We start from the raw sequence: 17,245 nt of genomic DNA, 5'->3' as shown, positions 1-17,245 counted from the left end.
GTCTTAGCCTGATAGGAAACTAAATTCATAGATTCACTTTGCAGGAGGAAACCAAACAATATCAGGAGGAAAGCAAAGATCAATTGGCATTGAAAAATTAGTTTTAACTGGTGTTTCTTAAAATTCATTAGCCAACGAGCACCTATCGATATTGAAACAAACACAAAGAACACTCTGAACAATTAACCAGAGGAGCGGATTAACAGAAAGGCATATGATATTCACAGCATCAGGAAAATTAGTAAGGAGGAGGGCTCTTAGATCAGCAAGGCTAGCAGTAAATAGAGGATATAACAACACATGCACAATATAAGAACAACAAGAGAATTTAGAGTACGGAACATGACCGAGCGGCATTTACAATTGGTAGAAATTGTCACAAGGAGATAAGACAGGAGGAGCTAACGGCGATATTTACAACGCATGATACTTGACTTGGCCAGGACTTAAATAGAGGAATTGTCATGACAGTGGCTTGACACAGTTTCACGTGTGTGAAAGCCCTGCCTTATAAAGTTGCACAAAATAAATCCAGTTCACACCCAAAAGTACGTTGACTTGATGATCTTCAAACCCGATAGCCAGGCTGTTGTTATGGTGCAGTAGAGCTGATAAGATTTGTTCAACAGGGCACCTCTCCAACATAGACTTTCATTGACAAGCAAGCAGAACATAGAAGATACCCTGAGAAAGAAGAGATGTCGCAGTTATTATCATACCACAACATACCATCATGGCTGCGAGGTAAGTAAAACCGAAGATGTGTTAGCCATACCGTATGTACATATCTAGATTACGCCATGGAAGGACTGATCCATGGAAGAACTACTGCTTTGGTTTCTTTGGTATGCCAGCCCCCTTGCCAGTATTGTTTGTTCTGAGTTTGATCCATTAGTACAAACGAAAGACATATTAGTAATTTTGTTCCCAGTGACAAAGCCTAGAGCTCTAAGATCTTATACAAATAGTAGGGACATAAAGATTAGACATAGGAAGTGCAGAACAACATAAATGAGCAAAAGCATCATTGAATCTTAGCACATAGAAAACCAACTATGTAGATACTCAATCTGCATGCACATGCAACAAAAAAGAAATAAGAACACATATAAAAATGATGCAAGTCAAGGAATGTTTTATTGAGTCTGTCATAAATATAAAAACAGCAGTTCTAGAAAGAAAAGCCTGATCAAATGGCATTGCATGCATTAGTGAAGAAGGAGGCATAGTAAACATGCAGAGGGAAGACTGTTTTTCACTGTAAAGAACAGACGACGCAGCAGATTTCTACACGAAAGACTAATATTACCAAATAGGCATTCAACTTGCAATGAAACATGCAAAAGATGAGTTTTCTATGGGCAGGTAATTAATCCGCATGTTGTAGAGAGCTCGGAACAATTAGTGAACCTGGTAATGAACTTGTATTTAGTAAATTTTTAACAGACATGACCAAGCAGCAAATAAAACAATAAGCAGGCGCTACCACTTATATCAGGAAAAATACATATCAAATGCACATAGTAAATCAGGAATCATTCCATAGTCTAATAGAAGAACTTAGTTTGTTTTATAAAAGGCAGCGCAGGACGTAACTAAATTCAATGCCTCTCTCGTATGTGTTGAAATAGGTAAATGTAGCAGGGCATGAGTCTTTACCTTTTGAGCTTAGAGGGGTCAAGAAGGGTGGCCTTTGGATCCTCAGCAACTGCACCTTCAGTTCCCTGTTTAACCTATATAATTTGGTGGCACCACAGATTATTGTACATGAAGCATGGGTTGTGCAAAATAGAAATGACATTTGCATCTTAAGCACAGGCACGAACATCTGGCATGGGTGCAGGCTGAACAACATTTCCAGCAATGGGAGCCTCTTCAGTTTCGGTGGCCACCTTGGTAGCAGAGGTAGAAATCTCAGCATCCTTAGATTTAGAGGGTCCAAGACAGAGTTTGCGGCGAGCACTTTTTGGGCACGGTGATTTACTGGTTTAAAAAAATAGAAGGCGTAAGAAAAGATCAAGAGACCTCCGAATGTACGATAGGACAAAGGAAGGGGCGATACCTGGGAGTTTTCGGCATAACAGTCTGTCCTTTTCCTTTGAATGCAGATATAGGAGTGTTCAACTATAAAAGAAACAAGGCAGAAATTAAATGACTGAAAGATACTTTCAAGCAAAACAAACAAGCAGCAGTTATACCTCATCAGGAGGCAGCACAACAAGTGTAGATGATCCTGTAGCAAAAGAGGTGGGTATGGACACTGCTATGTCTGAGCCCTCAGTAGAAGATGATGCCCCAGAGACGCATGACACACCGACAATTGCAAAGGGCACAAGCTCAGGCTTAAAGGTTTCATCAATTCTACCAACTTGGAACTACAGCTGGGTGCTTGTAGGCTGAAAGCTTTTAGTGGAGATAGAAACGACAAGCCTGTATTTCTGGGTAACAAGTCGGGAAATTTCAACTGGAAAACCTACATCGGCACCTCCTATCTGAGCAAGATTAAGTGCAGTTGTAAAACCCGGGTACTTGCGATAAATCAAAGTCATGAGTGGCTTGCCAACGATGCTTTTTGCTGCTCTATCAAAGAATATAAATTCCACCTCATCTGCGCCATCGCTTCCAGAGGTACACAGACAGTACCTAGACATTGCAAGGCAAATAGAGTCAGAAGCAATCCAGTAGACAGAAGAGAGTGGAGACTATTGTAAAGAGGCACTCACGAGGGATCTGCTGTAACAGAAGAACAGCCATAGTCTGAGCAACGGTACTGTCTCCCAGAGATGTATGATGTCTTATGGCATGCCCGACATGAGAGAAACCACCAAAGGTTGTCAGAGCCTAACTTTGTGATAGTAACTTTAACGATGAACTGTTTCTTCTACGGTTAACAACAAACACAAGTGTGATGAGAAGGATGACAGAAAGAAGATAGCAACAACATAAAGAAAGTAAAAACAGAAGGTACCATATTGTCAAACGAATCAAGGGCAAGCAACTCCCGAACACTCAATTCAACAGGAGGTTCACGAACAGGTGCTGGAACAAGTGCCTGGTCTCCTGTAACGTGAGAAGCGATAGCAGGAAGTCCTTGAACCAGGCTGGATGAAACAAGCTCAACTGTAATGCAAGGAAAACAACAGTATAAACCTTGAAAACTGATGAACACATAAAAAGAGAAAATACCTAGCACGGAAGGCATTCATCTCTGGCAAGTCCTCATCAATATACCAGCGGCAGGCAGAAGTACCACTCAGTCCTTTAACACCTATTGGGACACACAGTCAGGCTCAAATGTATATCAAGCTGGCATAATAAATGATGCAACAAGTGACAGATAGATTAAACAATCACCTCGGTATTGTTTTGGCAGTGTTCCTACAAAGATAGCAATGACAGCTTCAGATTCACTTGCAGCACGGATTTCTTCCACCTCAAACTCATGGGCTCGAGCACCCCAGAGAACAAGATTGATCTCATTTCCTCTGCAACCCAACAGGAGCAAGTAAAGAAAGGGAAAAGGCAGCGGGCAAGAGAAGAAAGGAAAAATTAACAAGGAACTCACGATTGATCTTGGAGAACTACAGTCCTAGTATCCGAAGGCTCAGCTTGATGTTGAGAGTGAACAGCGATGATGTCTGTGACCGCGACAATTCGGCCAATCACATCTGCAAATGGCAAGACAAATGTAAAACCACCCAATGAAACCCGAAGTGAGAACAAGGCATACATGAGGACAACATGGAATGACTAACCGATAAAACGAGGAGTGTGCGGGCCTGGCATCGGGATATCCAAAAAGGATGTGAGGCTGTAAGTGCAGTATGGGAAATCCTCTTCATCACCCACCACAGGATCAATAGTACTAAAGCGAGTGAACTGCATCATATATGGATTGTCAACAGCCCTGTAAGTGGGCTTGGATTGTTTGCACGCGAATCTCTTCATTAGATAAACATTGCCCTCCTTTAAGATATCGTTCACCCGTGCGGACAGGTCAGTAGGAATCCGGCCATGCATGTGGGTGCCCTACACATTTCCATCACAACTTAGATCCATGGGGTAAGATTAGTAGCATGAGCATATTTGTTGCAATAGAAAACGAACCTCTTTGTCAAGCACCACAATATCAGTATGCATAATATCACCTTCATCAGTCCCACCTCGGTAATACCAAATGCGAGAGACCAGAACCTTAGCATTCCGTAACAGCTCTCTCTCATTGATCTGCGAGAGAAGGCTGATCCTCTGCTTCCTCAGGTTCGAAATCTGCAGTATGCAAGTAGAATCTCAAGAGATCAGTAGAAAATGATGGATAAGTCTGTGTACTAGGGTCCTTGTGGGGCTGCAGCACATGGTCCTTGTGGCAGTTAGGAGGATAAAGTCCTGGACCATCAAGGACTGGCTGTTAGGATAGAGTTCTGTTCTTGACCATCAAGGACTGTCAGTTAGCATCTTAGACTAGAATCTTAGACTAGCATCTTAGACTAGCATCTTAGACTGGCATCTTAGCAGCATCTTAGCATATGCCTTGGCTGGCTAGCAGCCTATAAATATGTATCCCCAACCCCTCAGGTTGGCATGGCATTGTGTGAGAAATAAACCAACGAAAATTGTCCCAACTCTCCTAGTGTCATCCACAACTATCAATGCTCAGGTTGAAAGGTCTAACAAGTGGTATCAGAGCCTCGTTAACCTGCACCCTGAGCATTTCTTGTGAGCAGCCCAAGTCGGTAGCAGCAGCTGCTCCGTCTGCCTCTGGTTACCTTCCTCCCTCCGGACTGTCGAGCAGCAGCTCGTCTTCCTCAGCCTCCTCTTCACGCAACAGCCCCCCTGCAGTGAGCCATGTCTGCAGATCGCTCTCAGCACACGGCTACCTCGAGCATGCGGCGCCGGCAAGAGGCCGAGCGCGCCGTGGCAGAGGAGCGTGAGCGAGCGGCTGTAGCAGCGGCTGCTGTGGCGGCAAGAGTGTCGAGGCTGGCTGCAGCGGAGCTGGCAGCAGCCAGAGCGGAGGTAGAAGCAGCCAGGGCGGAGGTAGAAGCAGCAGCAGCAGCAGAAGCAGCCCGTGAGGCTACGGCGGATGCCAAGGCACTCCGCGGCAGCCCCGACAGCTCCAGCAGCTCCGCGCCTGCGGACAACGGCGCCGACGCAGATCGCGCCAAAGTGGCGCAGGAGCGGACGGCGCAGTGGGCAGCCGAGCACGCCCGCACTCCAGGTGGAGGCGCGCACCGTGACGGCGGCTGCAACGACCAGGACCGCGGCCTCTACGAGGTCCGGACTGTGGTCAGGGATGTTGGTTCTAGTGTTGGGTGGCCTACCCTCACTAAAACCAACTACGTCGAATGGGCCGGGATCATGAAGGTCGGGCTCCAGGTGCGGCGCATGTGGGAGGCAGTCCAGGACAGCAACGTCGACCACCTAGAGGATCGATGGGCGCTGGACGCCCTCATCGCCGCAGTCCCGCCCGAGATGCAGTTCTCGCTTTCCAACAAGCGGACTGCCAAGGAGGCTTGGGACGCCATCGCCGCAGCACGCATCGGCAGCGACCGTGCTCGCAAGTCCACCCTGCAGGCACTTCGTAAGGAGTGGGAGAACCTAGGCTTCAAGCCAGGTGAGGACGTTGATGACTTTGCTCTCCGTCTCAACACTCTGCTGCAGAAGATGGTGAAGTTTGGCGATGCCACCTACACCGAGGAGAGAGCTGTCGAGAAGCTTTTTCGGTGCATTCCCGAGAAGTACAAGCAGATGGCTTGCTCGATCGAGTCGTTGCTGGACCTCTCCACGATGACGATCGAGGAGGCGATAGGCCGTCTCAAGGTCGTCGACACCGACGAGCCACAGCCCCCCCGGGGCCCGTCACCACCGGCGGGAAGCTGCTCCTAACTCGGGAGCAGTGGGATCCCAGCCTTGGTGACAGGAGGAAGGGGGAGCCTTCCTCCTCGACGGGAGGCCGCAAGCGTGGCAAGCAGCGTAAGGCGCGAAGAGGCCCCCCGGGCAGGGCACAAGGACGTGCCGAAGGTGACGCCCGCGGAGGTGCCAAGGACGGCGCCGCTGGCAAGCCCAAGCCGGCACAAGACAACAGTTGCCACAACTGTGGCCGGTTTGGCCATTGGGCCAATGAGTGTCGGCAACCACGACAAGGCCAAGCTCACGTCGCACAGGCAAAGGAGGAGGAGACGGCTCTGTTCATGGTGCATGCAAGCATTGAGCTACCCTCGGCGACTCCAGTCGCAAAGGCTTTCATCCACCTCGATGAGCCAAAAGCACACGCTCTTCTCGGCGATGGCTCCGGGAAGGACAAGGCTACGGGGTGGTGCCTCGACACCGGCGCCACCCACCACATGACCGGTCGAAGGGAATTCTTTGCTGAGCTCGACTCCGATGCGCGAGGCTCCGTCAAGTTCGGGGATGCCTCCGCTGTGGAGATAAAGGGCGTCGGCTCCATCATCTTCACCACCAAGATGGGAGAGCACCGGCTGCTCACCGGTGTCTACTACATCCCCGCGCTAAGAAATTCCATCATCAGCTTGGGACAGCTGGATGAGAACGGCTCACGCGTGCTGATTGAGCATGGGGTCCTACGCATCTGGGATCGCCAGCGTCGCCTTCTCGCCAAGGTGCCCAGAGGTGAAAATCGACTCTACGTCCTTGATGTGCAGGTGGCACAACCGGTCTGTCTCGCTGTCCGTCGAGACGACGAGGCGTGGCAGTGGCATGAGCGCTTTGGGCACCTTCACTTTGAGGCCCTGAAGCGTCTAAGTGCCAAGGAGATGGTGCGAGGCCTGCCATGCCTCGACCATGTGGAGCAGTTCTGCGACATCTGCGTGCTGACAAAGCAGAGACGACTCCCCTTTCCCCAACAGGCGAGTTTTCGGGCTAAGGAGAAGCTGGAGCTCGTGCACGGAGGCCTGTGCGGCCCGGTGACGCCAGCCACACCAGGAGGTCGACGCTACTTCCTGCCGCTCGTCGATGATCTCTCCCGCTACATGTGGGTGATGATCCTCGGCAGTAAGGGAGAAGCGGCGGACGCCATCAGGCGCACGCAGGTTGGTGTGGAGGCGGAGAGCGGCCGCAAATTGCGCGTGTTGCGCACTGACAACGGCGACGAGTTCAGGGCGGCTGAAATTCGCGTCGTACTGTGCCGATGAGGGCATCCAGCGCCACTACTCCGCGCCGTACAGCCCGCAGCAAAACGGCGTCGTTGAGCGGCGCAACCAGACGGTTGTGGGGATGGCTCGGGCTCTCCTCAAGCAGAGAGGGATGCCGGCTGTCTTCTGGGGAGAGGCGGTGCTAACGGCCGTCTACATCCTCAACCGCTCTCCTACTAAGGCACTCGACGGCAGAACTCCGTACGAGGCCTGGCATGGGCGGAAGCCGGCGGTCTCTCATTTGCGGGTCTTTGGCTGCCTTGCGTTCGCCAAGGAGCTCGGCCACATCGGCAAGCTCGACGACAGGAGCACTCCGGGAGTCTTCATCGGCTACGCGGAGGGCTCAAAGGCCTACCGCATCCTCGACCCAAAGACACAACATGTGCACACATTGCGAGACGTCATGTTCAACGAAGGGCGAGGGTGGCAATGGGACAAGGCGGTGGACGACGGCTCGACGCCGACGTATGACGACTTCATTGTCGAGTACGCTCACTTCAAGGAAGCTGGGGGAGCAAGCAGCTCCTCTTCACCGGGCACGTCTACCCCGGCCCCCAAAACTACATCGACTCCGGCGCCTGCTACACCGACGACACCACAACCGGCGACGCCGCATACTCCAGCCCCGGCGGTCGCCACTCCGGGCTCGTCTTCATCAGCACCAGCTCACGCAGAGCACAATCCGATGAAGTTCGCTTCCCCGCTCACTCACGACGAGGAGCGGGTCGACGCATGGTATGGAGGCGAACCGCTGCGGTACCGTACGATGGATAATGTGCTCGGCGACCAGCCGGTGCCAGGACTGGTGCCACGTGACCTGGAGGCGCAGCTACAGCTCGTGTGTGAAGACGGCGAACCACGGTCCTTTGCAGAGGCCGAGAGAGACGCGGCATGCCGCGCCGCGATGAAGTTGGAGATGGATGCGGTCGAGCAAAACCGCACCTGGGAGCTTGCTGATCTCCCTCGAGGTCACCGCGCAATCACCCTTAAGTGGGTGTTCAAGCTGAAGAGGGATGGAGCCGGTGCCATCATCAAGCACAAGGCTCGTTTGGTGGCCCGAGGCTTCTTGCAGCACGAAGGAGTCGACTTCGACGACGCTTTCGCTCCCGTGGCACGGATGGAGTCCGTGCGACTTCTCCTTGCGCTGGCTGCCCAGGAGGGCTGGCGTGTCCACCACATGGACGTTAAGTCGGCATTCCTCAACGGCGACTTGAAGGAGGAAGTCTACGTGCATCAGCCACCGGGGTTTACGATTCCCGGCCAGGAGGGCAAGGTGCTCCGCCTACGCAAGGCTCTCTATGGCCTGCGGCAGGCACCCAGGGCGTGGAACGCCAAGCTGGACTCCACGCTGAAGAAGATGGGTTTCGAGCAGAGCCCGCATGAGGCTGCCGTCTACCGACGGGGGAGTGGAGGAAATGCCCTGCTGGTGGGCGTCTACGTTGACGACCTGGTGATCACCGACACCAAAGATGCAGAGGTGGCGGCGTTCAAGGAAGACATGAAGGCCACGTTCCAGATGAGTGACCTGCGGCTCCTCTCCTTCTATCTAGGGATTGAGGTGCACCAGGACCACTCCGGGATCGCGCTTCGACAGTCCGCCTACGCCAAGCGCATCGTTGAGCTAGTTGGGCTCACCGACTGCCATCCAGCTCTCACTCCGATGGAGGAGAGGCTGAAACTAAGTCGCGACAGCACGACGGAGGAAGTGGATGCTACGCAGTACCGACGCCTTGTGGGGAGCCTTCGCTACCTCACTCACACACGGCCGGACTTGGCATTCTCCGTCGGCTATGTCAGTCGGTTCATGGAGCGACCAACGTCAGAACACCAGCAGGCAGTGAAGAGGATCGTCCGCTACATAGCAGGGACCCTCGACCACGGCCTCCATTACCCTAGGTGCCCTGGGGCAGCACACTTCGTCGGGTACAGCGACAGCGACCACGCCGACGACATCGACACCAGCAAGAGCATGAGCGGGATCCTCCTCTTCCTCGGCAAGTGTCTCGTGAGCTGGCAATCAGTCAAGCAGCAGGTGGTGGCCCTGTCCAGCTGTGAGGCTGAGTACATAGCGGCCTCCACCGCCTGTACTCAGGCGCTCTGGCTTGCTCGACTGCTTGGTGATCTTCTCGTTCAAGACACCAGAACGGTGCAGCTCCTGGTGGACAGCAAGTCCGCCCTGGCCCTGGCAAAGAACCCCGTGTTCCACGAACGGAGCAAGCACATCCGACTGAGGTATCACTTCATCCGCAGCTGTGTGGAAGAAGGGAGCATCGAGGCGAGCTGCATCAACACCAAGGATCAGCTCGCAGACCTGCTCACCAAGCCCCTTGGGAGGGTCAAGTTCCTCGAACTTTGCTCCAGGATTGGGATGATTCAACTCTCCCACAAGACGACGTACAAGACTTAGGGGGAGAATGATGGATAAGTCTGTGTACTAGGGTCCTTGTGGGGCTACAGCACATGGTCCTTGTGGCAGTTAGGAGGATAAAGTCCTGGACCATCAAGGACTGGCTGTTAGGATAGAGTTCTGTTCTTGACCATCAAGGACTGTCAGTTAGCATCTTAGACTAGCATCTTAGACTAGCATCTTAGACTGGCATCTTAGCAGCATCTTAGCATATGCCTTGGCTGGCTAGCAGCCTATAAATATGTATCCCCAACCCCTCAGGTTGGAATGGCATTGTGTGAGAAATAAACCAACGAAAATTGTCCCAACTCTCCTAGTGTCATCCACAACTATCAATGCTCAGGTTGAAAGGTCTAACAGAAAGAGGTAAAGAAGGATCAAGTCTAAAGATGGAATTTATATGAACTCACTTGATAAATTGAAAGACAGGGCGCAAATAAAATAAAAACGACCCAGCAGGAGAAGGAAGCAGCACACACGATTGCAAAAGCTTTTTGACTCGGTAAATTGCATAACTTGACACACAGGGCAAAAGAATCGACAGACATACGAAAACTGAAATTGTATCACAACAAGAATATAGAAATCTTAAAAATATATATAAGCAATCTTATTGTATATATTTTATAGGGCAGGACAATCTACCGAATGGAACGAAATATCTCAGGGAACACGATGTTCCGTGTCTGAGAAGCAGGTTTATCATCGTCTCCTCTGATCAAGATTTTTAGTGATTTCTTTGAAGTAACACGGGACACTGCGACATACAGCTGCCCATGCGTGAACACAGGTGTATCCAAGAATAAACCAACACTTGAAAGAGTTTGTCCTTGGCTTTTGTTAGTGGTCATTGCATAGGACACTCTAACAGGGAACTGCCGACGATGCAAAGTGAAAGGCCATTTAGGATATTTTGAGGTTAAGCCTATTCTTGGAATTAAAACAATGTCACCTATATTAGAACCAGTCATGACAGTTGCCTCAATAACCTTATCAGCAAGTTTTGTGATTATAAGCCTTGTGCCATTACATAAGCCTGTTGATTGGTTCAGATTTCTCAGGAGCATTATGGGAACGCCTACTTTTAGTACTAATCTATGATATGGAAAATTGTTGACCTTAATCCCATTCAAGTATTCAACAGGATAGAAAGCATTCTGATTGCGAACTGCATCAGATGAATTGCCTATAGTATCACAACTTAAGTACTCTCTCTCATCGGTAGGCACCAAAGACAGAACACGCTCATTAATTTTTTCAACCACTTCGTTCGTTGGTGTCAGGATTGCCCTTTCTTTTAGATAATCAACATCAGAATACCTAATAGGAATCTCTTTGTATACAACTTCAACAATGGCATCAATTTTATCCCCGTCAGCATGTATCAAAAGCTCATCAGGGATGGTTATCCATGATGGCTCTGACTCACCCTCCCGAGCCACAGCAGGTGTCGTGCCTTCACCCAAACTGAGAACCCATTTCGCAAAGGCAACCACTTCAGACTGGAGAATTGGATCATTCGTGTGTGCAGTCAACCACATGTTTATATTTAGGTGCAAAACATCTACAATATTCCAGAGAGGAGAATTAGTGATCGTAGCAGCAAGAATCTACGCTCGAGATCCACCTTCAATGACTGGCAATATTTGCCTAAGGTCCCCACCCAAAATAACAACCTTGCCTCCAAAAGGAATTTTAGCTAAGGCAGGATCGTTAGCCGATAGAACATCACGAAATGACCGGTCCAAAGCCTCGAAGCACTTTCGATGGGACATCAACGCCTCATCCCATATAATAAGATCAGCTGATTCAATTAGAGTGGAGAGCATGGTAGACTGTTTAATTTCACAGGTGCCATAATCAGGCAGGTCAATAGGTATTTTAAATATAGAATGTGCTGTTCTGCTAGCAGGTAAAAGCAGGGCAGCCACCCCTGAGGACGCAACACACAGCACCACCCTCTTATTACCTCTAAGATAAGCATCAAGTGCATTTCAAAGGAAGGTTTTTCCAGTACGACCATACCCAGAGACAAAGAAGAAACCAGGTTTTCCAGACCGAACACGATCAATTATAGCAGAGTAAGCATGCAACTGGTCTCTATTTAATCTACTATACATGTCCACTGCTTTTTTTAGAAGACTAACAACATCAACATCTAGCGCATCAGAAAGAATATCATTTTGGACCGAGGCATTACCATATGCAGATTTTACAGGTAATTTATGATCTAGGATACATGCACTATTCCTAGCAAATATAACAGTCAATTCATCAAGCAACATGTCTCTTAAATCAACAGGAGGAACATCATATTTCAAATTATTTTTAGCCTGCCGAATTCTATGATGGATATCATCAGCTAAGTAAACCTCGTACTTTTCAAAGAAAAGAGCTTCATCATTAACAGCACAGTGAAGGATCATAGTAACAAATAGCTGGCGCAGCTGATTTCCCATGCCCCACTTGACAGCCTCGTCAAAAGCAGTATACCACTCCATGTCATCACCGAGCAACCCTCGTGCTCCACACGCTTCTCTAAACGTCGAGTATACGATGCCATTGTAAGTCCTGACATCCTCATAGCACGTCGCACCTTTGACAATCATAAGCAACATTCTAAAATAGAAAAGTTCTCCAGCCGCTGGATGCACAGAGTATATCCTACCAATTCTATCGCTTCTTGTCCTAGGTTTCCATCTTTTGTCCTCTGATATCCACGTCCATCTGGTTGGAAAATCACAGTAAGTTAACGATCTAGCAACAGGGTGAAGCCTGTTTGCCACAAACCATTCTGTTAGCATTGTTTTTTGCAGCCAGGCATCATCAATCACTGAACTCAGAGTAGCTTGTGTACGAAAATGTACAACATGCATGTTCAGGAGATGGACAGGCAATCTCTCAACAGACGGTGTTTTGCCATGTATATCATAACCGTAAACCCTCCAGAAAGAGTCATAGTTAACTATATAACGGCACTCTCTATACTCTTTGATCTCATCGACATCCTGGTCACCATCACGCCTAATATTTTGAAACAGGGTTTTTGACTTGTCCGGGCCTTTAGTAACATACTTATATAGATACTTGATAACATACGTTTTGTTACACCATTCAACATTAATATGCGCCTGCCACTTTTTTAATATAAGCATGTTATAAGGAATCACGTGTCTATTATCCAGCCTAACATTGTTCTTCATCACGAAAAGACCATTATCAGGACGCCTATATAAGGGGAAACCACTCTCATCAATGGAAGTTTCATCTTGAAATGGTTTTGGAAATTTTTTTGAGCAAAAACCTTTTTTCATGCAAGGGCATTTTGGGCCATCAACACCACAGGGACCGTGCATCATGAACTCAGCAACAAGGGCATATCCCAAAGGATCCTGTACAGGATCAGGGATCTCAGTTGAGATATAAGAATTTATAAGGGCCGGTGTGACAACTCTATCGTCCTCCTTCTTTTGCCAAACAAGAACGTGTGCATGCGGCAACCCCCTCTTCTGAAATTCAATAGTGTGCAGGACTGAAAATAGGAGGAAAAGACGGAGAAACCCATAAGAAGTAGATACAAGGAGAAAGATAAAAATGAGGAAAGCTTGCGAGGGACAGTACCAACAACAACTCGGCCAAAGGCGTTCCCTTTTTTAATCCGATGAAGGTACTGCAGAAGTTTCATGTGGTACACCCTAACAGCAATGTCAGCCCTATCCGTTGCTGTTTGCCCGGGCTCAACAGAATCAAGGATCTCTTCCCACTTTGGGTTACATGTGAAAGTAGTGAAGACATCTGGTGACCCATGAACACACGACACAGCAATAGCATCTTGAAAATTTTCATACATGTACCGGCGACCACCAGTATAAGTCAACGACAGAATATTTTTTTTCCATCTTCTGACCCACCAACCATACCCTCGCCTACCGCATCGATGATACCCTGAAGATTTTCAGCCCGCATGTCATCATTACACTTAATAATAAAATTCAGCCGGCATTCATCGATACAAGCTCGGAAATCAACAGCAGCCTGTGAGGATAACAGGCCACAGCATAGGTATGGGTTATGCTGCTCCGGTTTATAATGTGAGCAGAAGCAATAGAAGTCTTGCATGGTCATTTTAACCCTCTTGTTCGGATCATCGGTATTGGAATCAATGTAGCGCACACCGAGCTGAAAGCCACGCTCACCATAGGGGAATAATAGAGGGTATTGCAAAGGCATGTAAGTAGTGTCCAAGGAGGAAATACGGTGAAGACGGTCTGGTTTAGTACGTATTATCAGATCTCTACATGGTGCCTCCAACATAAACTCACCATAAACCAAGGCTGCTAGCTCATCAGTTGCAGGTAAATTAAACTGTGCACTATCATTTTCACCAGGAGCTATAAGTCTTATTGAAATCAGCTCATGCCTATTATTTTTCAGAATTTCACTGGCCATACGAAATTTCTTGACCAAAGAATTGCTCACATCAAGCATCTGCATAAGACCCTTAACAATCTCTTTGTCTAACCCTGCACCAGTTTCATTTTCATGGTTTAAAGCCTGAATTCTATTGCTAACCTCATTTTCTCTGTCATGTATGTATAACTCTGCATATTTGGGAGAATCACCCTCAATTGGAAGCAACGAGCCTATACGATGGCAAACCTGACCATTGATTTTAAAAATTTTTGGACCCCCACCATCATTTACAGAGTGGTCAATATTTGCCCCCATGGATGTAAAAGCAAACAGGCAATTGTACTGGCGTATTTGCTTAATAAACTTTTGGCTGCGGGGTGGGCCTTTATAATCAAGTAGGGTTGCCAGGAATGGCGGTGGTTTTTCAAAGGGTTTAACAAAGACCTTGCCAGTCTTACAACAGTTGTTGTAGATCACTCGTCTCTTGGTAATAGCAGATTGCGACTTAACCCTCTCACGCCACCAAAAGCTAGCCTGGCAGCGGGTGCATCGGTAATCAGGACCTCCATAGTAAGATCTTTTTGGATAAAAAGCTGTACGAGAACCGCATCTAATAAGAACGGATGACACTGGGAAAAGAGGAAGTAGCATGGACGACAATAGCAGAGAGCCATACCTTTAAGTATGACCACCTCATCACCGGAAAAACCAACCCAATCAGGATGCAGAGGTGACGCAAGGGCATCCTCTGTGCAAACCACAAGAAGAGAATACTAACATGGCAGATAAGAAGAAGTAAGCAACCTATGACCAACCAAGGGGAATAAGAACTAACCACCCCTGTTATGAGCGTGTAGCCTTTTCAACAAGAACTTGCATCTCTTACGATTCCTCGCAGTCTCAGCAGAAGAAAGGAAAGGAAAGAAGCCATCTCCTATGGATATAGAGAAGATAGAGCACACTAAAAAATTAAGGGCTGGCTATTAACAGTTGTCTAATAGAATTCACAGGAGGACAAGTGGAACAGAACATACGCTTTCTCTTCCGAACAAGGGGAATGACAAGCCCTACTGGGACAACAGGCAAAGTAGCAGCACCACGAGCAGGCCTACGGGGGGCAACTGCACGGCCCAAAGAAGAATTTCTCCCGAAAGGACCAGGAGGCCGCCCAGGAACAGGAGGTCGTGCAGGTATAGCACGGCGCGGTGCCATATTGCGGGCAAAGGAACTAAGAGCATGAAAAAAGACACAACATTTTGCTGCAACAGAAAAGAAGACGAACACAGTTTTTTTGAAATCGGCATGATGAAAAGTAAAGAAAAAGAAGCACGGCCCACAATCCATAGAAGACGCAAGAAAGCAAATCAAAGGTATGAACTAAACTCATGGACAGCAAGTACAACAGCATCATCAGCAATTAAGTAGAATAATGGAACAGTAAGAACAACCAGCGTGGGCTAAATGGAGCACAGGGATGCTAAAAGGGCAGCAATGCTAGATTTGGAGGCGGTTGCGCTGGGTCATTAAAAACTCTTCTGTATGTTGTTGTGGTGGATGAGCGTGTGCAAGCAAGAACCCTCTCCAAATAAGCTGCATAGCGAACAGCTGATGCAGCAACAACAATGGCAGAGGTACCACAGTACCTATAGAGAACAACACATTCATAATTGTAATCTCTAACCACAAATCCATACAGTCCCTGCAGGAACCTAACTGCTTGAAGAGCAGCTCGCTCGTACGACTTTGCACAACCCAGGGACACAGGGCTCCAAAAGAAAACTCTCTGCGGTATTGACAGTATACCATCCCCAGGAATCTCGACCTCTACCCCAGCAAGGACATCACCATTCCCATCAACCTCACACAGGTAGCTAGCAGGAGGAAGCCCGTAATGGGCTATCACAGTTTCTAGAATTGGTACAACAATAGATACCACATCAGTCATCCAGGATATGCAAAGGACAATGAACAGGTGCAAAGAACAAGGAATAACAAGCAATAGCAAACAAAAACACGAGAGCACGCAACACAGGTAACGCACATGATTAGAACAAAGCAGAAGGGTAAATCTTAAAAGAGTACAGCAAAGGATAAGGCAACGAAAAGGTGGAACCTTGGTAAGATGAAAGGCAGGCAGCAAGCCTTCGCGTGAACCAAAGCGCAGCAGTAGCTTCGCTAACTGGCAGTGAGGAAATTAGGCAATGAAGCAGCCAGACGTTTCAAAGGAAGACCTGCAACAGATGGAAAAGCAAACCAACATAAGCAAACATGGACAACCACGTGGTCTGGCCTCTCACAGCAGCCCTTTCCAATATCTTTATTGTATGGAAATATCTTTATTGTATGGAAATAAATATACATGATTGAACTCAGATAGAGCAGACTGTATATACCAAACAAACAGGAATTAGAAAGAGAAAGAAAGACGACAGACGCAACACACACTTGCCTAACAAGAGCAGACAAAAATTTAATGAAGGACCACAAGCTCCAGACAAGAAGACAGAAGCTTGAGTAACGAGAGTAGGCAAAAATCTAATTAGAAACCACAACCTCTAGACAAGAAGGCAGAGGCATTAAAGCCTAGACGTCCAATGAACATGCCCAAACAGATTTCATTAAAGCCCACACATCCCAGGAACAAGCCCAAACAGAATTCGCCTGCAACAGACCCCATGACAGACCGAAGACGACAATCATCTCCTAAAAGCATCAGCACGACATCGCGACGAAGGCAAGGAGGCACAACAACGAAAGCATAAGGACATATGCAAAAGCAGCCCCCAAAAGCAACAGCACGACAGATCGAAGACGACAAGCATCTCCTAAAAGCATCACATGATAGATCTAATATGACAGACACAAATCCATGGCTCGGCGAAAAGAACCATTTAAACTGGGGAAAAGCATCTACTAAAAATATTACATGACAGATCCAACATGGCAAACACAAATCCATGACCCGGAGAACAGAAAGACCATTCAAACTGGGCAAAACCCATACATGCATTTCATCGAGCACATGATAAGCAGGGAAGGAGCTCACCAAGCCTGCAAGAAAAAACAAAGGAGAGGGAACAGAGAAGAACAAGTTAGCACAGATCAATCTACAATGAGAAGCAGCAGGAATCAACCAATCAAATCAGGAAACCGACCCTAGCCAAATGCAACAGCAGCAGCGCGAGGAGCCATGGCGAAAGAAGCCGACCACGGGCTAAGCAGGCAACGAGCAAACGGCCGGCGATGGGTGACCAACGACGAAGAGCGACAATGGCGG

General features: G+C 48.2%; 1 protein-coding gene and 1 long non-coding RNA gene across 2 annotated transcripts; both read right to left on the bottom strand.

Annotated features, from left to right (window-relative positions):
- Nucleotides 1-328: 328 nt before the first annotated feature.
- LOC119333411 lies at nt 329-3,479 on the bottom strand. The gene is made up of 10 exons (XR_005161193.1): nt 3,355-3,479; nt 3,187-3,268; nt 2,969-3,101; nt 2,724-2,881; nt 2,199-2,643; nt 2,063-2,124; nt 1,827-1,983; nt 1,660-1,733; nt 776-877; nt 329-684 (listed from the first exon to the last, which is right to left on the bottom strand). It is a non-coding gene; the product is annotated as an uncharacterized LOC119333411 (long non-coding RNA).
- Nucleotides 3,480-3,561: 82 nt separating this feature from the next.
- Nucleotides 3,562-16,162, bottom strand: LOC119350358. The gene is made up of 4 exons (XM_037618230.1): nt 16,082-16,162; nt 4,108-4,269; nt 3,756-4,029; nt 3,562-3,668 (listed from the first exon to the last, which is right to left on the bottom strand). Exons 2-4 carry the CDS (start codon nt 4,138-4,140, stop codon nt 3,562-3,564), a joined length of 414 nt encoding a protein of 137 aa, XP_037474127.1. The 5' UTR covers nt 4,141-4,269; nt 16,082-16,162.
- Between the last annotated feature and the right edge of the window lie 1,083 nt (nt 16,163-17,245).

This window comes from Triticum dicoccoides, chromosome 1B, assembly GCF_002162155.2.
Source record: "Triticum dicoccoides isolate Atlit2015 ecotype Zavitan chromosome 1B, WEW_v2.0, whole genome shotgun sequence".
NCBI classification, from domain to species: domain Eukaryota; kingdom Viridiplantae; phylum Streptophyta; class Magnoliopsida; order Poales; family Poaceae; genus Triticum; species Triticum dicoccoides.
The sequence above is the reverse complement of the archived record's forward strand: the minus strand, read 5'-3'. Positions and strand labels throughout refer to the sequence as shown.

Coding starts and splice junctions, on each gene's coding strand:
- LOC119350358 (XM_037618230.1), bottom strand. CDS start 4,140: ATGCATACTGATATTGTGGTGCTTGACAAAGAG. Junction 4,030..4,107: donor TTGTGGTGCTTGACAAAGAG/GTTCGTTTTCTA, acceptor GGAAATGTGTAG/GGCACCCACATGCATGGCCG. Junction 3,669..3,755: donor GCACACTCCTCGTTTTATCG/GTTAGTCATTCC, acceptor TGCCATTTGCAG/ATGTGATTGGCCGAATTGTC.